General features: G+C 35.3%; 1 protein-coding gene across 2 annotated transcripts; it reads right to left on the reverse strand.

Annotated features, from left to right (window-relative positions):
- Positions 1–5039: 5039 nt before the first annotated feature.
- Positions 5040–21017, reverse strand: LOC121986107 (5-methylthioadenosine/S-adenosylhomocysteine deaminase-like). 2 transcript variants are annotated; one of them, XM_042539917.1, is made up of 11 exons: positions 20754–21017; positions 20498–20670; positions 19904–20062; positions 16660–16809; positions 15613–15756; positions 14922–15078; positions 14178–14350; positions 8778–8833; positions 8435–8537; positions 5558–5673; positions 5040–5441 (listed from the first exon to the last, which is right to left on the reverse strand). In XM_042539917.1, the coding sequence occupies exons 1-10, from the start codon at positions 20965–20967 to the stop codon at positions 5584–5586; spliced, it is 1419 nt and encodes a 472-aa protein (XP_042395851.1). In that variant the 5' UTR covers positions 20968–21017; the 3' UTR covers positions 5040–5441; positions 5558–5583. The 2 variants fall into 2 exon arrangements, with proteins under 2 accessions (XP_042395851.1, XP_042395850.1); XM_042539916.1 differs by having other exon boundaries at positions 5535–5673.
- Between the last annotated feature and the right edge of the window lie 4464 nt (positions 21018–25481).

A 25481-nucleotide genomic window follows, 5' to 3' on the forward strand; every position in this document is an offset into this window, starting at 1 on the left:
TTTTATCTGGATCCATCACTGTTCATCTCTAGAATCAATAAGCTTTATATTTACTTTAACTTTCAAGAAAAGATTAACTATTGAGAATTGCCATGTCTTATTCAACTCTAGCTAGACTCTTGTTGTTTTTGTTAACCGATCACTGACTGTAGGGGTGGAGGCGGCCACATGTGGGCTATCGAATATCGTTGTGACGCAGAGGAGGACGGGGGCGTCGGTCGAGGGGCAGACAGAGTTCGAGGTGACCGTTAGCAACAACTGCTCGTGCCCGCAGTCGAAGGTAGTCGTCCGGTGCTTTGGCATCAGCAGCGTCGAGCCGGTCGATCCCAGTGTCATCAGACCCATAGGCAACGGCGATAATTGCAGCATCCTCGGCGGCCGGCCGCTCACACAGGGGGCACCCGTCAAGTTTAAGTATGCGTGGAAGACGCCGCAGGATTTTCCCTTGGTCAGCAGTCAAATACACTGCTAGCTGATAAATTAATCAATACAATAAAGAAATTATAAAATAATTGTGAGGGATGATAATTCAAATCTGAGTAATAAATTGCGTCTTCTGATCGCTGAGTTTATTAGCAACGACTGTGTTTATCAATTGAACCAATCTCATTGTCCCATGGCACTAATTTTACACCATCTATTGTGGCCATCTTTAATACTGTTATTGCAGGCACAACAGTTGGGTTGGTTGTCCCATTCGTACAAGCTTCTCTTTGTTTATGAGTGAAGCTAGATACATCTCATCAACTGAATGGAGAAAGTAATACATCCACCAAATATTGCAGTTAACATTATTACAGGAAAAGGTAAAGAAAAAGGTTTCTATCACAATCTTATGAGAATTACTGACATTGTTCAAGTTACATGCATATTTTTTTTTTAAGCATAGACTAAGCTCATGTGAAGTCGTCAACAATGAAGTATCTGTATTTATGTAATCATTTTGTTATTATTTAGCTTAGTGGGCAAATGTGGCTATGGCTCAACCCTAGTTAAGTCTATCTAAAAGATTAAGCACATTATTGATGGGGAATGACAGGAGGTAATACATAAAGACTAATAATGGTCTCATTAGCTTTTTTCATGCTTTGTCAGAAACATTTTCAGAGTCATATTAATAGTTTAATCAACTTCTGAAGCTCACCAGACTTTTATTCAAAACTTCTATCTAGGAAATGAAATTTCAGACACAAGTTAACAATTATTATGCAGGTAGATTTCCAAGTTTTATCAGATTATGTAATAGCTAAACTTTAAACTAATAGTTAATTACTTCACATACAAGGATCTCAAAGCATGCCAATGCTCATCCTATTGTTGGATGGTGCTCCATCTGTTCTAAGAGAAACACAAATACCAGCTTCATGAATTTCCTTTATGGGAGCAAACCCAAGCATGCGCATTGCAGAGGCAGGGCAGTGAGAAACCTTGACACCAGCCTTAGCAAAGAAGCCAATCTGCATAAAAATAAATTTAATTGAAAAAAACAAACTCCTTATTTACTTGCATTGCAGCACTTGAGCAAGTTGAAAGTCAGTGCTACAAATCATGCAGGATGAGTAGAGTGGTAGAAAGGAAAACAAATAATTATTATTCCAGAAGTGAGCTCCAACAAATGGGTTACTAATTGTTTTATAGAAAGCTACCCCAAATAAAACAACGTTTGTTATTCACAGGAGATAAAAATGATTCACTAAGTTATTTCCCTGCAGCAGTAATGGGAGACACAAAAACAACAATATATCTTCCATAGACACTAGTGGGATTTGTCTTATGTGACCCTTACACAGAAGATCATGTTAGACATTCTTGTTGCTGGAGATATGGGGGAAAAAAAATCTGATTTTAAAATTGTAGAATCAAAATCGGTTTTATCTGTTAAGTAACATGAACAGATAATCTCAAACTACTAGGAAGGCTCATGGTCCAGAGGAGCTGCTCTGAGCGATTTCGGAGTTTGTCCGAGTGGAAGTCACTATGCTGCTTCTTTGATGCTTTTTGAGTCTGAGTCGGAGGACGAGTGCAGTAGAGAAGATACGTCGCCGCCTGACTACCAAGTCGACTAAGTGTTGAATCATCGAGTGGCAAGTCAGCTTAGTACTCTGAGTGTCAAGTTGCCCGAGTACTAAGATCACCGAGCTGCAGAGTCACCCAAGTGCTGATTGTAGAGTGCTCGGGGAGTCGATGTCAAGTCGAGAACGGAAGTTGATACTCGAGAAGTATTCCCAAGTAGATATTGTAGTCGAGTTAGGAGTGGAATCACTTGACTGTCCGAATCAGGAAGAAGTGCCCCCGACTACCGAGTGTTGACCAAGTCGGAATGAGTTTCTATACTAGGTTGAAAAGTAATGTCGAGGCCTACATTTGACGCAATGTTCTTAAACAAATTCACCCCACCTTAAGCGTAGCTTAGAGGTTGTCATGGGTCATTCGTTTCCCATGATCCAACAATAAATATTGATCACTTCCCAACACTAGTGGTCATGACGAATTGAATTTATATCCGATTGCTATCACGAGTGGATAATGTACGACAGAGAGGAAAATGATGTGGGAATGAAGGTGGATTGAGATTACTTTTCTTGCACACACCTTGTTCAAGATCATGATCTCCTCTTTATAGAGTTTCGACCTTAGGCAACATTAAATGACCAATTAATTGCCATTTTCTATCTTTACTCACCCAAATCAAAACACCAGCTTTAGTCGACCGTTTCACTCGAGAGATAATGGATACGCTATTAACATCAATTAATACATCCATTATGCACTTGAAAACGTAGAAAATTTGGGCACTCAGATATGTCATCAAATATTAGTTAATGCATCCGTTATGTACTTGAGCATTTAGCAAAATTAAATTCGAGTGACAAAACATTTGCTTCATTCGCTTGGACAAATTTTACTACAACTAGTCCAACATTTAACATGCACAGATCATGCACAAAAATTAACTTGGTTCAGTGCAATTTGAATTTACACCCCTATAGATTCATGCATGAGAGAGAGTCTCTCTATATATATTTATTCACAACTATAATATTCATGACATAATATAAATCAACAAATTTATATTAAACTTTTAATGTGAAATTAAAGTCTCATTTATAATTTAGTCTATGTTATTTTCATTTTTTTTTTTTTCCATTTGCATTTCTAACATATCACCAAAGAACACTTAAAAAATAAATTTTTTATTCCAATGAATCAGTTGGACCACCTGAGAGGCGGCCGCCCAAGCAACCCGAGTTACTAATTTTTTTGTTTTATTACCAACTTGTTCGAGATCATAAACAATCAAATAAAATTTTCTTTGATTTTTTTTACTCTAATACTAATAAATTTTATGAATGCAATAACTTAAAATCTAAATTAAAATTTGCCTAAAAGTATGGATATTGGTTAAAAAAAACATTTTCATATTGCCTGAAAATAATATTTTATTAGTATATTATCTAAATATTTTGCAAGAATTAATTTAAAAATTAAATAATTGGAGAAGATTATTCAAATTCCGAGTATTAGTGCACATGGAATAATCTTATTTAAAATTATAACAAAATATTTTTCTAACATTTTGTGTTTTTAATATCAGAAGGGGAGTCTTGGTGCAACGATAATATTGTCATGTGACCAAAAAGTCACTGAGTTCGATCATGAAAATAGTCTCTTACAAAAAGCAAGGTAAGACTGTGTATAATGAATCTTTTTTCAATACCTCGTATGACGGGACCTTCGTGCAACATGTTGTCTTTTTTTTATATTTTTTTTTGAAGTCAAATAAAAAGACAGTTGTATTAAAATAATTTAAAATACCGAAATAGTTTTGCTAAAACCAAACGCATTTATTATTTTATCTTTAAAAAAAAATTATTCCCTCCCTTTAATTCATAATTTCCTATCCACAATAAATTAAACGGTTGCCTTCCCAAAAACTATACATCCAAGAGCTATTCAATTCAATGGCATCCAACATTTTGAAATCCTTCCTCTCTCTTCTTGTTCTCGTTTGCTTCAGCTCTAAACTCTTCTTATACAATTAAATAAATTCTATATTTTCTTTCATTTTAAAGAAAAGATTAACTATAAGAACTCTTGTGTCTTATTTATTTGGAAGTGGGAACGAGTTATTTAAGTTAGCTGAATGTAGGAGTGGAGGCTGCGACATGTGGACTATCGGATATCGTTGTGACACAAAAGAGTACAGGGGCATCAGTCGAGGGGCAGCCGGAGTATAAGGTGACATTTAGCAACAACTGCTCGTGCCCGAAGTCGAACGTAATCGTCAAGTGCTTCGGCCTTAACAGGATAGAGCTGGTCAACCCTAGCGCCATCAGTCTCACCGGTAACGACAAGAATTGCAGCATCACCGGCAGTCAGCAGCTCACGCAAGGAGATCAGATCTCTTCGTACATAAAAAAAAAAAATAAACTAAAAGAATTATGGTCGGATAACGATCGGATCATAATTAATTATAATCCCTCTCTGAATTTATCATCCCCGCCTAGTTATAATTTGAGTCGGAATAGATGATTAAAAACCATCCAGAAATTATCAAAAGTGGACAAATATCCAAATTGCCTAACACTAAATGAGGGGCGGCTTCCCCACCTAGTTATAATTTGAGTCGGAACAGATGACTAAAGACCATCCAAAAATTATCAAAAGTGGACAAATATCCAAATTGCCGAACACTAAATGAGGGGCAGCTTTTGATCATTTGTTCTAACCTAAATTATAATTTGATGAGATGATAAACTAAAAAAGATTATAATAATTATTATATTATTTGTTCTAACCTAAATTATAATTTGATGAGATGATAAACTAAAAAAGATTGTAATAATTATTATGATCACGATATGATCGTAATTAAAAATGATTTTCTCATAGATCAGAAGATCTGTTCGCCTCACGCAGGTGGCACCCGTAAGTTTAAGTACGCGTGGATGACTCTGGAAGGTTGTCCATTGGTCAGCAGTCAAATACAGTGCTGACAAATTAATTAATAAAATAAATAAATAAATAATTGTAAGGGATGAAAGCTCAAATCTGTGTAATAAATTGCATCTTTTAATCGCTACGTTTAGCAACGACTGTGTTTGCCTTGAATGACCAACAAGCAGGCACAAAATCTAAAGAGAAATACAAGATTAACACTGTTAGGATGCCCTTTATGAATTTTATCAACATAAAAAAAGACCATGATATTAAAATTTTTACTAAGGCAAACTTTTCTTCCGAACTTATTTATTCAACTCCAGAGATTGTGCATGTTGCTCGACCTGGAGAGTAGAGAGCACCAAACTCATCATCTATTCATCAAAAATAATGCAAAGATTTTACATCAAGTGGAAGAACATCCCAGTTGGAGTTTCTCCAGCAATAGGTTCAGGCTTTTTCATAGTAAAATTCTCCAAGATGTCTTATTGCATGGCCATCTAGACAACAAGGGAATAGTTGGTTGAGCTTTTAAATTGGAGACGGCAAAGCCACTTTTTTGCATGACCAAAAAAATCAGAAATAGTTCATACTTAGCTTTTATTGATGGACGTACGTGGTTTCTGCAAAGCTGCAAAACGATCACAAATAGTTCATTCTTTCAGGAAGACTAATCCCTGCTCTTTTTAGGAGAGCATCTGCAGCTTGGATTGCTAATGAGACAATCTCTTCCTGTCCATAGGAAAAACGATAATATGTAGATCAAGAAAGACCATGCAAAATTTAGATATCATCAGTAGTTTCATTGATAAGATAAGCACAACTTAATGGAACTACTCAATGAAGCATGCTAACTTCAACTCAAACTAACCATCTTCCAATAGAATCATACATTTTCCATGGAATGTGATTCATTTGCAGTTTCATATGTATGACAATCAAATGTTGCTGAATGACAATATTGCATTGTATGTGTTAGAAAATCCATCTTTCATAAAGGTCCCATTTGGTGAAGATAGATTAAAGTTTCATCATGTTCCCTAGAGGATAATAAGTAGAGATTCTGCTAGTTCTCATCGAGGAGAAAAGGATTTAGGTATCACAGGGTAGATTCTTGTTCCTCCTTCCTTTGCATCAGGTGGGATCATAAGAGAAGATTGCCAAGTAGATATTTGGGCTTCGGAGCGTGAGGTGTCCTTGAGTTGATGGTGGTAGAATGGGGAAGTGAGCCAGTTTGGTATCCTAGCTACCTTGCAGCTTGTCAAGTGGTGAGATACTTGATAGAGGAAATTAGTTGGAAGCAATGAGGTATATCGAGAGTGCACATTTAACTCGGATGTTACCTTGTTGGAGGTAAAAGGAAAGATTTGAGTGATAGCAAGTAGTGAGTATTAGAGTGGTGAATTAAGTTTGCAGTTTGATGTTGTATATGAGGTTGAGGGCGGTGATAACGTAAGTCTCACCTTAGTGAGCTCACTGTGCTGATCCTTGCAAGGAAATCTTGATGTTACCTTGTCAACTCTGCTTGTTTTGTTTATATTATCATGTTGACCTCATAGCATATTCTTAATACATACATCATAGTGGGTGCTATGCACGCAGATTATCAATGCAGTTGTATATGCTGGTTGACTTTTTTTTATATGTATGTATATATTTATTTATTTATTTAGACTTAACACTATCCTAACCCCTAAATCCTAAAGATAAACCCTAAGCTTAAAAAAACAAAAAATAAAAAATAAAAAAATGTTACGCAATGCACAACATAACATCAGCATGTAATATATATATTGGTTTCTCTCCTAGTTTAGTTGACCACACTTAGTGGAATAAGACTTAATTGTTATTATTATTATTTTCTCTCCTAATTTGTTCGTTGGCCATGATGGCTAAGATGATCTAGGTCTATCTCAGTAGTCGCATCTGTGGAGAGTGTGCTTGTGGTGCCGCTCTTTGTCGCAATATGAGAAGTACAAATGATAATACCCATGAGTGGTTCTAGACTACAGTCAATCAATTGTAGTACCTTAGTAAATAGCAGTTGGTTTATATCCTTGTCAAGTAGTATTATATTCATGCAATGCAGTTTTAACCTACGTCATTAAAATGCAGTACACTTTTGAAGTTAACTATCTCCCTTATTACCTTGCACATTTCATCATTTCTACTTGCAGTCTTCCTTGTTGACCTCTCATTCTCTTTCCATTCGAGGAGCAGGTATCTAGATCCTTAGTGGTTTGGAGTCAGATTTGCTAGGATTGATTGGAGGAGGCTTCATACATTTTTTTTAAATTTTTGTGTGTTTCCTATGTGTTTTCTCTTGTTTATGTCATAGAACAGTTATGCTATCTTGTTGGATTTGCAGTTATGTTTTGTGAGAATACTCGTGTTGTTCTTTTGCAATAAATGTTGAGCTTAATGACTTTGCTTATATCATTGTGGTCTGGTGGTGTTCATTAGTATATTTGTAAACAATCCTCGTGAGTTCCATGCCATGTCAAGGCCATGCACACCTAGTTGGGTCATGACAACGAGGATGATTAGACATTGGTCAGCAGTAACCTGAACTAAGTAGAGTAACCACAATGCAATATACAGAGGAATGAGGATTAGATTAGGACGTATAGACAAAAAGTTCTAAGTAGAGTAACGAGTCATCTTGGTTGCAGCCAAAATGCATACAGCTGCCAGAACATTTATGCATCAAATGAATCTAGGATATCCATGGCTCCATCTTGTGTTGAAACAGACAATCATCATGAAGCAATGATCATGGAGTTTCTTTACTCCATGCCAGCTAAAAGTAACCTGAACTGTGAAGCTAGAATCTCAGGCTAACTAGTGATTGCATATTGATTACATTGATGTAATTGCATTAAATGTTCAACTCTGCTATGCTAGTCATTTTCCTTATAGAAGATGATCCAATATTATTTATGATAAAGCTACTTATAAATTAAAAGAGCAGTTTGAATGCTGATCCTGCCCTTGGTTTAATATGTACCTAAACTGCATAGTTTCAAAGGTTTTACTTGCTGAATTTTTCAAAGGGAACAAGAAATCTTTGCACCAGTAGAGTCTACGTGAATCCATAACTAAAGATGCATTTTAGGAAAAGCTATGACACCGCAAGTACTTTCTTATATACTATTTATTTTGCCTTCCAAAATCAATTTACTTATTGTGAAGGTGCTAAAACATGGCCTTACATCATAATACATGCATCGGACCCCAGATAAATTGAACGCAGCTTGTTCTTGATTAACGACTTAGTAAATAATAATATGTAACACTTAGCACAAAAATGCTTATGCATTAAATTTGAACCTAAAACCTAATTGAAATAGTGCATACGGTTTGGCTTAAGAATAGTGAAAAACATTGCAGATCTGAAAATATGCTTTGAAAATCATATAAGCAACTAGAACAAAGGCAGAATTTCAGCAGATTTAAGTCATTCTAGGTTATAATAGAAACTAGTGGTATGCACCTCATTTATTCTCAAGATTTTATGGTCCTTCATGATCCACTGACCATTGCACATGACTGAATCAATGTTTTCGGTTCTCATGCAGTAGACAAGACTGGAGATACTGCAAGTTCCATATCATAGTTAGCACCTTCCAATGAGGTTAAAAATCAAGAAATCAAGAAAAATGGCAAAATATTCATTTTTAAACTCAAGTTTACTAGAAAATAACATGTCTTTTCCAGTTAACTGAAAACATTATGTTATCCTTCTGCTTGATGCAACTGTATAGACAGTCATACTCATATTATAATTATAAATTAAGAATTATTCTCTGGACATTGCAATTAAAAACAAAGCTTACCAATCGTGCAATGGAACCATGGTCCATGAAAAAGGATTGACAATTATCAAGTCAGCCTGTTTAAAAAATGAAAACTTTAGAAAGTAGAAGACACAATCAGGAGCAATGTACCCAGAATCATCTCTAATTCACAACATGTGAGACCCAGTATAGCCCTACAATACATGGACAATACTTTCCAAGCACCTTGCATGTCTAGGATTAAATTCATTATGAAACAAATTGGCAACAACTTGCTCAGGTTTGAGAACTTACCAATTAACTTTGTTAGGCCAAAGTATTAACCAAAAATGCTTAAGATCAAGTTAATATTAATTGATCATCAAACTTTTGAACCCCTTTAACAACCCCACAACTCTACATGCAAGATTAAAACTAGAGTGAGGCAAGCAAAAAAAGCAAAGATGAAAGTGGAAAACCGTACATAACTCTCATATTTTGAAATAGAGTTATACCTAGTGAGTTTAGTTCTCCATTGACATTTTATATTTAGAATTTTATCATAAGTCCAAACCATTATCAAGTGATATAATATTATTTTTCCCACTTTCTACATGGTACTAGAGTTATTCTCTTGGGTTAGGTTTTCTAGAAATAATCACCTTAGGGGGAGGCTGCACTTTTGGTGACAGCTACCTTTATTTAAATATTCCTCTCACATAATTATCCCCATTACCCAGTCCTCATTCATTTATTCCTCTTGTAAGATTTCCTTTTGATCAACTCATACAAAAATCAATTCAGGCATCTTTTCCTCACGGATGTTCCTGTTAGTAAACCTTTTCTCCTTTATAGTCTTCCATGAACACGGATTGTACCAGATCTGATGCATCATGTGCGTGTTGAACTCAATGATTTTGTTGGCAAACCACTTCAAGTGGATGATAGCCACCTCTGGAATTTTTTCCCATGCTTGTAGAGTGGCCCTTCTCCGCTTCTACATTAGTGAAAATCAAAGGCGGCGTCAACTTCCTCCTGGTGTTGGAGTCTGCCCCCGTTGTTGATATTTTGGTTTCAAGACCAAAAGCAACAGCTGCAAAAGGGTTGTGGCAGCATTAGCCATACAGGTGGAGGAACCCTTCAATGGGTCGTCCACCTCTCCAAATTGTGTTCCACCACCATGATCAAGTTTTGTTGAAGATGAACATGTGATTCCCTTGGCTGACAATGCTTCTTCTTGCCTAACAACTACTCTTCCTATGTACACTATGCTTCTTCATCCTTCACAACAGAAAGATAAATTACTTCCTCCAGCAATAAACAGCCTCTTCACCTCTTCCTCTATCCAGACCACACCTTCCAACACCGATGGCTCCTACATCTGAAATTCTACATCACATGATCACCTTCATCAATCAAAGTTTCGTCTCCTTCCCCTCTGCCAACTTCAGTCTTCCAAGGCATCCCTCTATTATTCCTCTAGACCTGATTCGAGCACACTGCACACTCCTCTCTGCTGCTCATTCTTCTTCCTACTACCTGCTGCTTCAAAGGATTCTTTCTCGTACCAGCATCTTCTTCTTTTACCTAGGGGTGAGCAAAAGTTCGGCTAAACCGAATTAACCGACCGAACCGACCGAAGTTAAAAGTTCAGTTCGGTTAATTCGGAATTTTTTTTTCTAGAAATATTGGTTTAATCGGTTAGGTTTCGGTTTTAAAATCAAAATTCGGTTAAACCGATATTATGAGTTGAACCAAACCAAATCGGAACCAAACCAAATCAAATTGAACTAAGCCAGAACCAAACTAAATTGATATTATGAGTTGAACCGAACCAAACCTAATCAAACCAAACCAAATCGGAAAATTCAGTTATTTCGGTTGAAAACCAAATTAACCAATGTTTTATCCGATTTTTTTGAAAAGTTTAGTTAGTTCGGTTGGTTCGGTTTTCAGTTTAATTGGTTCGGTCGGTTTGGTTTAAACTGATTGCTCACCTCTACTTTTACCTTGGTTTGCATATATTTCCTTTTACCTCCACATCTTGTCTTCTTTATTCTTGATGGATATCTTCATGTACTCTTGTATGTTTCATGTCGACGTTAGGAACCTTGTCAATGTTCTCCATCTCTCCTTTCTTTAGCCTATCATGCATTGTTGTTTAGACCATGCTAGGAGAACCCAATTAACAGACTTGTTTTTTAGGCCTTTATCTCATCCTTCAATTTATCTTTGTCCTAAAGCCTTGTTGATCCTTCTCCCCTTTCATATGTTTGTCACATGCTATCATATGAACCAGCAGGAGAAGTCCACTCAAGATAAATTATTGAGATCTCACTTTGTCCTCTCTTGCTTCATTTTTCTCTATCAATATGCTATTCTAAGGCCAGAAAAATTGATGCTTTCTCACTCCAATAACTCTTTCTTAAGCTTTGTTCAATTTTTATCATGGTCATGCCATAGTCTACATTTTCTAGTTTATATAATAAGCTAGACATAGATAGTACCTACGCTTCAGCTTGAGAGGGGAATGTTAGAAGCAAGCTTAAGTTTCATTCAATAGTCAATGTTTCAACCTCGACCCAAGAAAAATAGAGTATCGACTGTTCCAACATGTGGTATCGATGGCACCAATGAGCCAGAAAAAATAGTAGCTTACTTTGTCAAAATCCATCACTCAAAAGATATGTCATGCCTCCAGTTCCCACACACGCATAGCATCCCATTCCCACCCTAGCCTCCCATATACAAAGCACTTGCCTCCCGGATATGCCCTCACATCTAGCACAATTAGTAGAAGCCACTGGCCCTCACCTCATGACATATCAAATATCTACCTTCATTTGCATGTCAATGTAGAAAGATGAGTTCCACCAGTGTTGACTTGACTGACATAGAAGGAAAATTTATGGTTGTTTTACCTCTGGACAAGGAAACAACTAGGGAGTAACCAAGCTAGAAGAGTTTCCTTTCCTATCAATTCATATAAAACAAAAGAGCAAGGTTTTAAATCTCCAAAATTCACAAGTGAAAACACAAAAAGAAAACAAAACCAAGATAAAGAATATATATATATATATATATATATCCACCCAAATGGAGACTGTTCACAGTTATGTTAGAAATTAAATCTAGCTCTTTGGAGGAAGATTTCCTCTACCTCTTCCTTCCCTCCATTATGTCTAAGGAAATAGAGAGAAAGGGTGGTCAAAGAATATTTCCCCCAACTTCTTCCTTCCGTTGTTGTGTCTCTTTAGGAAACACAACCTGAACCTTCGCTAGAGGTAACTAGGGTTAATTGCATTATGTGCAAGAGATTTTAGTCACACATTGAAGTTTTATATTTAGGGTTTGCTCATGAGATCTATATAACTATGTAATTGTCTCGTATTATTAACAAGTAATACAATATTATTCCTTCCACTTTCTACAAATACTTCCATAGCAAACCGAGTAGTAAAGTGTAATTTCATCTCACCCTTATTCGACAACACATCTAATTTTGCTCCTACACAAGCGGCACAAAATTGAAATGTGTCATCACTACATGGTGAATCTCCCATGGTTTAAAATCTCGAGCAGCCGTATTGGAGTTTTAGTTTAGGACCTAATCGATATGGTTTTGGTACTATATTGTGTCAATATTATTTTTTAAATATAAAATATATTAATTAAAAAAATCTAAATATTAATTTTTTTAAAAATCTAAATATTATTTTTTTAAAAAAAAATAATATTTAGATTTTTTAATTAATATATTTCATATTTAAAAAATATCGAAATCATATTGACATCTCTTACATGGTAAATAAATAAAAAATTTATTATTATCTCTAGGAGTTGACCGTGTATTTGATGAATCAAATACATCATTATTATATACTCTTTGATATATATGACGCAACCTAATGTTTGTTTTGCAAATTTAATCTTGACAGTGATATATGTTGTATATGTAAATCCTAGATGTGAAATAGACATAATTCATCTGAAAAAGGTATAAAGAATAGATAGGCAGAAATCGATTGAAATTATTAATATAAGTTTAATTAAACCTAAGTTTAAATTTAATCTTGCGGTGACCTCCGTGACCCCGCAGAAGGTCACGGTGGACTCTGATGTCCCTATGGTAGTCACGGGATGGCAGAGGTCGTGGCGGCTCGCGGTGCCGAACGAAATGGTAAATTTCGCTAGCTGACATGGTATGAAATTTTAAACTTTCTCCACATCTCAACCGTTTCTTTTCTTGAAAAATTCAAGCCAAACAACAACTGACTTCTTCTATTTGATCCATGTTGACCCATAAATTTATGACTTAGGGGTAATCCTATTGGGTTGCATGCCTTAATCAACAATCTCGCAAGAGAAGAGAATGTCTGAAGGACAAGTTACCATCATCTTCAAGTCCGACATTCCTTACCGTAAACAAAGCAACATTCGGATTACCATAAGATGGAAACATAATGCATTTCAACTATACCTTTAATGTGTGAAAAGAAAAGTGTTGAAGATCAAAATGAGAGCATTTGGACAAAGGGAGAATGATGGTGGAAATGTCAACAAAAAGAGAAAGACACTTGAATATCTCCCGGTATGGAGGTAAAGTATCTATGATGAAAATTGAGTTGGTATTTTAAGTCAGATGGAAAAACAAACAAATATGCATTATTATCAATTTTTCTCAAAACACAAATATGAGAGTTTTTGGAGAAGCATATCCAAATTCAAGCTTATGTAATCAAGGAGATAATCTTGTATTAAACTTTTTGGTTTACAAAAATGCATCAACATGTACTTTATAATAATCATGTGTGATTTTTCACGTAACACCAGAATATATCTCTCGTATGGAATCAGTAGCACTCTTAATATAGTTGAAAGAAACAGATTAACAAACAAAATCATTAGGCTAACCAACTTGATCATCTTTTTTTAGTTCTAAGTTTATGATAACTCATACTAGTATTTCAATCTTCCTTGAAAACTAGTTGCTGTAATTTTTTGTTTAAAATGCTGGTTACAATTTGGAATAAATTTGACATGTCTTTACATGACTTCCCTATTATCAGTTCAACAAATGGCATATCAGCATATAGTTTTAAACTTTCTAGTATAGTTTTCAAAGACTGCCAATTCCAAATCTAGATTGGCCTTTGCCGATCCTATTTTGCCCAAGAAATTGAACATCATTAATAATTAACAAATAATTTAGCAAAATAATATAGATTTAAAAAAAAATGGCTGAAAACAGAAAGAAAAAAAAATCAAAGTTAAATCACTTGTTGATGAGGAATACTTTGAATTCAAAAGGAATCCTATTCATAGAGGTAGAAGTAGTGTTCCTACAAAACACTAGATTAGTGTAATTTCCTATCAAAATCCTTCCAAAGTATCAAAACAGGAAGAAGATTAGAATGAGATAAGAGGGAAAAAAAAGAACAGGACAGATAATTGGCCAACCTTTTTGGCAACCTCAATTGAACCAATCTCATTGTCCCAGAGCACTGATTTTGCACCATCTATTGTGGCCATCTTTAATACTGTTACAGCAGGCACAACAGTTGGATTGGTTGTCCCACTTGTATAAGCTTCTCTTCCTTTGTTTATGAGTGAAGCTAGATACATCTCATCAACTGAATGAAGAAGGAAAAAGTAATACATCCACCAAATATTGCAGTTAAATATTATTCCAGGAAAAGGTGAAAAAAAAGGTTTCTATCACAATCTTGTGAAAATTACACCAACATTGTTCAAGTTACATCTTACGTGAAGTTGTCTACAGTCAAGTATATGTATTTATGTAATCATTTTGTTGTTATCTAGCTTTAGTGGGCAAATGTGGCTATGACTCAAACCTAGTTAAATCTAAAAGATTAATTTCTAACAAAAGCACATTATTCATCAATTTAAACTTTCCTATATAGGTATATTAATGGGGAATGACAGGAGGTAATACATAAAGACAAAATGGTCTCATAACTTTTTTTCATATATTGTCAGGAACATTTTCATAGACATATTAATAGTTTAATCGAATTCTGAAGCTCACCAGACTTTTATTCAAACTTCTATCTAGGAAATGAAATTTCAGACACAAGTTAACAATTATTATGCAGGTAGATTTCCAAGTTTTATCAGATTATGTAATAGCTAAACTTTGAACTAATAGTTTTTCATTTCACATACAAGGATCTCAATGCATACCAATGCTCATCCTATTGTTGGATGGCGCTCCATCTGTTCCAAGAGAAACACAAACACCAGCTTCATGCATTTCCTTTATGGGAGCAAATCCAAGCATACGCATTGCAGAGGCAGGGCAGTGAGAAACCTTGACATCAGCCTTAGCAAAGAAGCCAATCTGCATAGAAATAAATTTAAATGAAAAACAAACTCCTTATTTGCTTGAATTGCAACACTTGAGCAAGCTGAAAGAAATTTATAGTCATTGCTACAAATCCTGCAGGATGAGTAGAGAGGTTGAAAGGAAAACAAATAATTATTATTCCAGCAGTGAGAGCTCCAACAAAAGTGTTATTAATCGTTTTATAGAAAGCTACATCCCCACATATAAAAAACGTTTGTTATTCACAGGAGGTAAAGATGATTCATTCTAAATTATTTCCCTGCAGCAGTATAAGGGGGACACAAAAACCAATATATCTTCCATATTCACTAGTGGGATTTCTCTTACGTGACCGTTATGTAGAAGATCATAACCAAGGAACACTTTAAAAAAACAGATTTTTTATTCCAGTGAATCAGTTGGACTGCCTAGGAGGCGGCCACTTGGCGGCCTGCCCAAATTTTAAAACCATGTGAATACTCCACAAATACGTTCAATGACGAATCCAACGTATCAATAAAGCAAAAGTAACTGCTATGATAGTGGTACCTCAGCATCACTCAGCCAAACAGAATGAGCGGCCAACAAGTTGCTCCGTAGAAGACCAATTTTCTCCAAGTAAGTCACTGTACCATGTTCAACCTTTCTAGTGCTCATCACAAGCTGATTTTCGTAAGGGATTTCTGCAACATGCTACAGAATATTTTTTTTTAAGCCAACATCAAAATTATATGAAATATTGCCCTAGTCAACCATCTACGTTAACCAAGCATCACAATTAGTGAAATCTTTTCCACATACTCCAAATTCAATTGTCCTAACATTGAGATCTTCCCAGTTTAATATATAAAGAAAGTTAAAACTGATACAGAAATGTAGGGTGATGAGTTTAATAAAAATTAAGCAGAAATGACAAATTTTCCATTTCATAAGTCCATGGAAGATTCCATTTCAATTTTCAATATTCAAAACAAATGCATAGAAATGTACTTTTTTTAATGGACAAAATTTTAATTCCATAAAATAAGCCATCAATTTACAAAGAGCCATCATGATAGGGAATTATCTATCTTTACCAAGAAAAGATAAAATGCAAAATATATAAGGCATCGGCAACAATTTTTTTTGTTTGAAACGATTTCTTAGTTCAATGCAGTTATGTCTGGTTACACTTTTTCAATATACTTTATAACTTTTTTGTGTTTAACCTAAGAATTCCTTGTAATCTTTCTATGACCTTTGTGTCCAATGGAGGACACATTTATGTTTTTCTAGGTTGGATTTTCTTAGAATCTTGGATGTGCAAACACTATAAAATTGGTATCGGTTTTTTAAGGATTGTGAATTTTTTAGTTGTCAAATAAAACTAATTGTATTTTGCAAAACAGAGCTCAGAAGTAAGTTATATAGACATTTTAATTTTTTGACCCTAATATGTTTCTCAGAACATGCTATATACATTGCATATGAATGCTAAATTGTAAATAAATCAGCTTGATTAGATTATCATCATCTAAGAAATTCCAAAATTTTGCTAAAACTTATAAACTTGCCTTTGCATAAGATAGTGAAAATATCCAAGACAAAAATGATTACCATATGGATGCCCGTCTTCAATTCCTCAGCCGCATCTCTTGTTTTTAGTAATAATTGATCACTTGCATTCATAATCTGTCTTAATCCAAACCATATTCTGATTCTTCCTTCTGCTGTATTATGATGCTTAGTGTATAGCTCTCTCTGAGACTACATCAGTCGGTGAGTATCTATCAGTTATGTCTAATAGTCGAACACAATAAAGAAGTGTATATATAATAATACATATGGCTTGCACAAAGTGACTGCGTAATGTAAACAAAGGGTCTATTTGAATTGTTAGGACATGTAGAGAGCCAGAGGGGGTGAATAGTTTCAATCGCTTCTTTGAACTTGATGTTACAGCAGAAAACTTGAAACAATGCTAACACCTTCAATTTACTTGGTATCCACCTTCTTGAGGTGACTAATCCAAGGATCCGACTCTCTCTCACAGTATCCACTATGAAAACCTCCTTCTTGGAAACTTTCCGGAAGTGGAGAAACCTCATACGATCTAGGGCACAAGAAATACGATCAAGAAATGCAAACTATATTACAAAGGAAATCGAAAACGACTTTACAACATAAACCTTGCTTTACTTACACTTTTCTTGCTTTGGATTGCCTCTTGGTGGTGGAAAATGCCACAACACTTCTTCTCCAACACCCAAGAACCGGCGGTGAAAGCCCTAGAAGAACTCCCTTTATATGAACATTATTCAAATTGTTTTTCACCTCCTAATTGATTAGGCTTGCCCCTAATCGACTGCACGCCATTTGATGGATCAAAACCTACATAACATGTCTTTTTCTTCCTGACTAATCGATTGGTAAGTCATACCAATTGGTTATGAAGCCTCTAATCAATTACCCAATCAATTGCAAGACTTTCTGTGCTATCGTGAAAAAGCCCTCAATCGATTACTCAAATTGATTGGTTTGGCCTTAACCGATTGTCCCACGAAAACATCCCCCAATTGATTTGTTAAGGCCTAATCAATTAGTCAATCGATTCAGAGCTTTGCGAAAACCTCCCAATCTACCTAATCGATTGGCCTTAGACTAATCGATTGCCCAACCCTAAACTCTGAACTCGAGTTTAAAGTTCCTTTTCCCAACCTAAAGTCATTTGTGACTCGTTGGGACTTCCCATTGCCTAGCATCCGGTTACCCTTAACTTTCCAGGGCTTTTTGCCAAGTGTCTAGTCAACCTTTGATTCACTTGGACTTTTCATCTCGTGCCAACTCCTGTTGGATTTCCGATCACCAAATGTCCGGTCAACCTTTAACCCACTTGGACTTTTCATCTTGTGTCAACTCCCATTGGATCACCAAGTGTCCCAAGTGTCTGGTCAACCTTTCCCAACTAGGTCTTCCATTGCCTAACCCCGCTAGGACTTACACTGCCTAGTTCCCAACTAGGTCTTCATTGCCTAGCCTCGCTAGAATTTCCCATCACCTAACCACCAGTTATAACTTTCGGTTGCTTAATCTCTAGTTAGGATTTCCCATTGACTAACCTAAGACTTTCAGTTACCTAACGTCCAGTTAAAACTTCCCTTGACAAATATCTGGTCCTCCTTTGACCTGCTTGACTTCTCTCACATATTGTCAAATATCGAAACTCAAGCTCGAGATTAGTCAAACTGGTCAACCTTGACCTGAGGGCGATTGCACTCACATGAATTTCAAATTTTTTATTGATTTGATAATTATTTTATTTTAGGTGTTGAAATTCAAAAGTTTGATATCCTTTAATTTGGTTGGAGGAACATGTAATTTGGTAGTAGTTTAATGAGATTAATTTGTTTCTCAACTAGTGGTATTTCTTTCATTGTTTAATTGATCAATTGTTAATGAATAAAATTCTAATTTTCAAAATTTTGTTTTTCTCTATGTGAGATAGTTGTCACTTTATTTCATCAATTTTGTCCAATTCTCTATGTAAGTTTCAGTTCAATTTGTTGTTGCATCAACTTAAAGTAAGAGGTGGGGCTACTTACTAAGTATTGCACTCACACACTAGCAGCATATGTTCATATCTAATTTCCCAAACTAGAGGTAACTATATATAATGGATTAAGATTTTGTTCCACACTAGTCAACACAGGTTAAGCTTCTCGTTACATTAGGTGGCTGGCACACGAAATAGGCTCAAAACAAGGAAACCTAACCCAACAACACCTTGTGACGATGATGACAACTCCACAAGACTCTTGAGATGGCAACTATTTCACTCAAGGTTGGCCAAGCTTTCACAATGGAATGAGGGCTTTCCATACAACTTCCAACAATAGTGGCAACTTCACTTGAGGAAGATATCACAAGCTCGTGAGACTTCCGCATAACTACTAGTAACAATGACAACTTCTTGTGGTCCATGAAAAATTCATCAAAAAAATTTCAAAATCTCTCCATAGACTATGAATTAAGATTTCACCTAGGCAAAAACTTCCCATGGTCTATAGTGAGGTAGCTTGAGAGATGCATGTGAAACTCTGTGACCCTTCAATCAACTCAGGAACGCCATTCATCAACATCAAAGGTCATATCACCCTTGACTTTGTCACCACTTGAGGCAACCCTTAGGTCCTCCTCCTGGTGTTCAGTGTTTCATGTGTTTTCCTCCTCTCCTTTCCTTGTCTCCTCCTCTCCAACTGTTCATCTTCAACATGCCTCCAACACCAGCATTCAACATGGGCATACATGTCTTGAGTTGGCCAAAAGACTGAAATTTAAGCTTGGGCTGAGATTTCGAACTTTGTTATACATAACTATTGAATGGTAGATCAGACTCTAATTTCTCAATGAATCTCTTCTATTGGTATCTCAACTCAAACGTGGTTAAAGAATTGAATAAAAAAATATCTACATTTTTTTGTACACTAAATAGTATATCATGTCCAATATTGTCAAGAAAGACGAATGAAAGGTAAAACATGTTAAACATTAATATTTTATGGATTAGAAAGTGTTGGCATACTAAGCTACAATTTTACTTCAAAACTCCTTGGAAGAACGATATAAAAGAAATATAAATATTAAATTGAACTTTGCAATCAAGATAAATGCCATGTCTGGTTATTTTGTTTGCTTTCTATCATTTTCTAGTGCAATTTAAGTTTCCTCTTCTCTTACTTTAACAGCACAATATAACCTAAATTTAGTCTAAATTTTTTAGTGAAAAATCTAAATGAAATTTGGGCATGCTATGAGCATATCAAAAATTGCAAAGTGTAGAATGTGTTGTGTGATTTAAAACCTGAATGCAATTGTCCGTAGAACAAGCACTCCAATTTGCAGGCAATCCATCACCTGTGTCCATAGAAGATTTTGCTAAACATGCACGCAAACCCAGCTCTTCCACTGCTCTAGCCATTCCGCTGACATGTTGGCCACCTGCTTCCGCAAAGCATGTTACCTGATTCATTAACCCGCAAATTACAATCACAAACTTCCATTTGAAAAGATGAATACCACCAATTGAAATATAATGGGAAAATTATAAGCCTAATCACTGGCATAAAATTCAGATATTATAGTAACATGCCACACTAGCTCATGCTAAATAACCAATCAATATCATCCAAAGCATTGAATAATTCTGGCTTGGAGACCTTGTGCTCAAAACTTGAGTCGCAAATACTCTAATTCCCCTAAACGAAATTGCGAAGATTGCAACCTCTGAATATCCACAAAAGTCCATGATTATATAGGACGGTAACGGCTTGCAAAGAACAATTTCAACCATATGAATTCTATGACGTCAAAGATAGGGAAACAAAGCATACAAATTATTGTAGAAGGATCGAGAGTTTCTAACAAATGCTATCCTTCAGAACCACAAGCCACTCACTCCGGATCGGATGAGCTCGATACCGCAGAGCAGCGTGGAGAGGTAGGAATCCTCCTCCGTCATGTGGGACTCGTATGGCCATATACGCTTGTGAAGCCACGTCATCAGATCAACATCGTCGGCGATGCCCCTCCCCAGCTGCTGCGACGTATGCACATGCGTGTTGACGAATCCTAATCACCGGCCAGAGACGCAAAATGAGGGTGGAAAGATGAAACATCGAATCAGCAGCTAAACGACAGGAGGAGCAGTGCACCTGGAAGCAGGATTCGGCCGCGGAGGTCGACGACGGAGTCGACCGTGGCAAGGTGGGAGAAATCGCGGAGAATCTGAGCAGATGGGCCGACGGCCTCGATGCGGTCGCCGGCGACGACGACGGCGCCGTCACGGAAGACGCGGGACGACTGGTCCATGGTAACGATGACGCCATTGTGAAGGATTAGGATGGGGCGATCTGCGGCATTCTCCATTTCTTCCTTCTCTCCCACACTCCAGCCAGCGTTTCCCTAAATTATACATTAAAGTCGGGTTGAATTATACGTATATATAGATAAACCCAGTCCTGGGTTCGGCTCTACGAAATTTCTGTACCGGCCACATGGAAATCGGTAATAGTTCGTAGTGAACGGTCAACATCTGTACGCCCGGAGTTCGTCAGTTATGATTGATTATTATATTAAAACAAATAAAATGATAAATTCATAAAATTATCTGTCGTTATTATTGGTCCATAATTATTAAAAATAATCATATAACAAAATAAATTATTAATTAATTATTAAATAATTAACTAACAGAATCATCTCTTACATTTCTTCAACTTATTAAGAATAACCATATAAACAAATATTAATTAATTATTAAATAATTAATTAAATAGGAAAATATTAATTATGACAGTTTATAAGTAGGGGTGTAATCAAACCGAGCCAAGTCGAACTCTTGGATGTTTGAGTTTGACTCGTTTATAATCGAGCCGAGCTCGAGCTTTATTTAACGAATATATTCATGACTCACGAACTTATTCGAGCTTTTATCGAGCCTAAACAAGCTTAATAAATATAAATTATAAATTTAAATATTCATTACAAATTAAATTATATATTTTTTAAAAAATTATAATATTCTTATTAAAATTTATAATTTTATTCTAATAAATAAATTTAATATATTTATCTGTGTTTTTCATAAGTAGAGTGTAAAATCTATAAATTTAATATCAAAATTATTATTATTTTTATTTAAAAGTTGATTCATGAGCTTAACGAACATGTTCACGAGCTAACGAGCCGAATATTGTGAAACTTAAGCTTGGTTTGTTTATCTTAACGAGCCTCATTAAACGAGCTCAAACGAGCTTTTATCGAATCGAGCTTCGAATAGCTCGCGAGGGGCTTGGCTCATTTACACCCCTGTTTATAAGGTGTTTAACTAAATTTATTAAAAATATATTACAAACTCGTTTATAAGTTATTTTAGGAGCTTATAAGTTGTTAAGTCTATTATAAAAATATAAGCGGTTAAAGTGTTTGGTATTATAACATCTTTTAATTAATAAAATTATCATATATATATATAGAGAGAGAGAGTGTGTGTGTGTGTTAATCCTGCGCGACTATGCGCGTCGCGCAGGATATCAGCGCTTTTTTTCTTTTTATTTTTTTTAAATTTTGAATTAAAAAAATAATTAAAAATCAATATTTCCTGGTATATAAATCCTTAATCAATGAATATATCTCCTAAACACATTACAATACTCCATAAATATTTAAATTTATTTTATTTTAAATTTTCTTTTTACTAAATACTATAATCCAATTGGGAAATCTGAACCTTAAAGGTAAAATCTTTAAAAAAAAAATAACTTATAAATTATAATCCAATTGGGAAACATGAACTCTAGAAATAAAATTTTTTAAAAATATTTTAATTATTTTTTTAATTCAAAATTAAAAAAAAAAAATTTAAAAAAAACCTTGATATCCTACCCCACAGTCGTGCACAGTACATAACTGTGCGCAGCGTATTAGCTTTCTCTTTTTTTGTAATTATTTTTTTTAAGATTTTGAATTTAAAAAATTCAACACTTTCTTATATAAACCCCTATTACATAGATATATCTCTTGAATATATTACTATACTCTATAATTACTTAAATTTATTTCATTATTAATTTTTCTTTTAACTAAACACTATAATCCAATTGGAAAGTCTGAACACTAAAATTAAAATCTTAAAAAAAAAATAGTTTAAAAATTATAACCCAATTGGGAAGATTAGAAATAAAATCTTAAAAAAATATTATAATAAATCTTTTAATTCAAAATTTAAACAAATAAAAAAAATAATATCTATTATTTTTTTAGATTTTGAATTAAAAAAATCAACATTTCCTTATATAAATCCCTAATACATTAATATATCCCCTAAACACATTACAATACTCCGTAAATACTTTATTTCATTTTTAATATTTCTTTTAACTAAACACATTACAATACTCCATAACATTTCTTTATTTCATTTTATATGGTTATTTTTAACTTTATTTCCCCTCAATTGAGAAGCCTAAACCCAAGAGGTAAAATCTTTAAAAAAAATTAGCTTAAAAATTATAATCCAATTAGAAGCTTAATCCTAGAAATAAATTCTTAAAAAAATATTTTAATAGTTTTTTAATTCAAAATTTTTAAAAAATATATTAAAAAATTGTTATATTGCGCGACGCACACTGTAGCATCGCGCAGCATATCATATTCATGTGTGTGTATATATATATATATATATGCACTAACGGTCTAACTCAAGTTTTGATGAATGACAAAGTAGGTTAAGTCGAGACGGGTCGAAGGGCTGACCGGACGTCTGGCACGAAGCCCAGACTAGTAGATGGGCTGACCGGATGTCTGGCACGAAGTCCAGCTAGGTCAACGAGTTGACATGATAGCTAGCACGAAGCCCAGACCAGTTGACGGGTTGACCGGATGTTTGACATGAAGTCCAGCTAGGTCGACGGGCTGACCTGATAGCTGGCACGAAGTCCAGACAGGTCGAAGGGATAACGGGACGTCTGGCAGGTAAGTTAAGGTAAGTCACTAGAGGGGAATGACTGTGAGGACGCGTTCCTGGGAAGGGAACTTAGGCGTCGATCCAACTTAGAACCATTTCGGAATTCTAAGTTGAGATCTTGACTAGATTCCGATCTCGGTAAGACAGAATCTAATTAATACTTTGTTTATTATAACTGTGCTAACACCTTGTTTTGCAGGATAATATAATTTACATTTTGCCTCAGACTAACTCTTTCTTACAGGAGAAGGACTTTCTGGAGAAGAGTGGTCTGGGCGCCCGAAATGCAAATTCTACCCCCGACGCACGGCGCCACGTGGAGTACTCTGGTTAGACGGGCTACGTCACAGTCCAAGCGCCCGAAAGGGATCCGGGCGCTCGGAGCCTCCTATATAAGGAGGATGCATCCTGGAGCAAAGAACAACACACAACAAAGCCTTCCAAAGCTTGCTCTGCCGTGTTGTGCTCCTGCGACGCTAAAGCTTCTCCGACACCGCACTATTTCCTTTCGTTCTTAATTATTGTTGATATTTAATCTTCTTAAGCATTCCTGTACTTTCAATTTGTAAAAACTTATTCGAATTGCTAGTAAATTGTCTAACGAAAGCACTCGACGAGTGTGAGCCATGGAGTAGGAGTCGACCAAGGCTTCGAACCAAGTAAAAAATTACTTATGTTAGCATTGTTTCAATTTCAATTTTTCTGCTGCGTACTCGATCTTCTTTTCGACTTTTTAAATCGATATTCACCCCCCTATCGACTTTCACGATCCAACAGTAGCAGTTACATTTGAGAAGCTGCTACAATTTGTAGCAGCTAATCCGCACTAACTGCTACAGAGTGAAGCAGCTACTCTTGAGAAGTTCTACATGTTGGAAAAGTTCACTTTATTACTGGATCTTGATAAATTTTAGCTTATAATTATCTTTGTTGTTGCAGGTTCTAACAACACGACCATTGAATTATGAAGCTAGGGTTACAATGTGTCGATGAGCGATTATTAGTTAATACAGATGAATTTGACAACCTTGTTGGTCATTATAGATCGGTTTGAAAAACTTCTGTCATACTGTCGATATCATAATAGACAAAAAGTGACATTTTATATGTAGAGCGGCGTATGTATATGCTCCCTTGCCTATAATGAAAGATTAACTATTATAATAGAACATTCACAAATGTTTTCGTTCCTTTTCTATTCTTAAGGCTTCCTCTTTTGATCTTTTAAACAAGGTAAGATTTATTCAAATCATCACCTTTTTCCTAAAATAACGAGGATTGGTAGAATTTCTTATTCTACTCTGATTTCTATACTATTATTCTATTAATAATCTGATATGTCTTATATAATGCCTCCCTCTGTGTTGTAGCAACTACGAATAGATAGTTGCTACAACATGAAGTCATATGTTGTAGCAGTTACCGACCCGTAATTGCTATAACATCAACTTAATTATAATTAAATTTCATTGACCCCATTAGTTGCTACATGGTGTAGCAGCTACCACACTCTAGTTGCTACAACGTGGACCTCATGTTCCTTGTTCGTGAGTTTGATAATGACTCATGAGTCCATTTTAATTTACCGTATTATCATATCACAACATACCTATGAAATAAAATTCAAATAATACATTTATTGGCAATATGGCAAAGATTTCATCGTAAGTGTAATATTGTCAATCAAATATTACATTTCCCTTACATTGTAAGTGTAATATTGAACACAGTGATCACAGTGTTCTAAACCCCCATGACCTCTCACATTGGTCTCTTATTGTTTTCCATTTCTCTCACGTCATTTGGTTGAGGATGAGAGAAGTTTGTCAAGGCAAGAATCCAGTGCTTACTCCATGAGGATTCCTCAGTGCATTCCCGAGGCTCTTTATCGCGAACACAGGATTTTGTACAGAAT

The sequence above is a fragment of the Zingiber officinale genome, chromosome 5B (assembly GCF_018446385.1).
Source record: "Zingiber officinale cultivar Zhangliang chromosome 5B, Zo_v1.1, whole genome shotgun sequence".
Classification (NCBI taxonomy): Eukaryota; Viridiplantae; Streptophyta; class Magnoliopsida; order Zingiberales; family Zingiberaceae; genus Zingiber; species Zingiber officinale.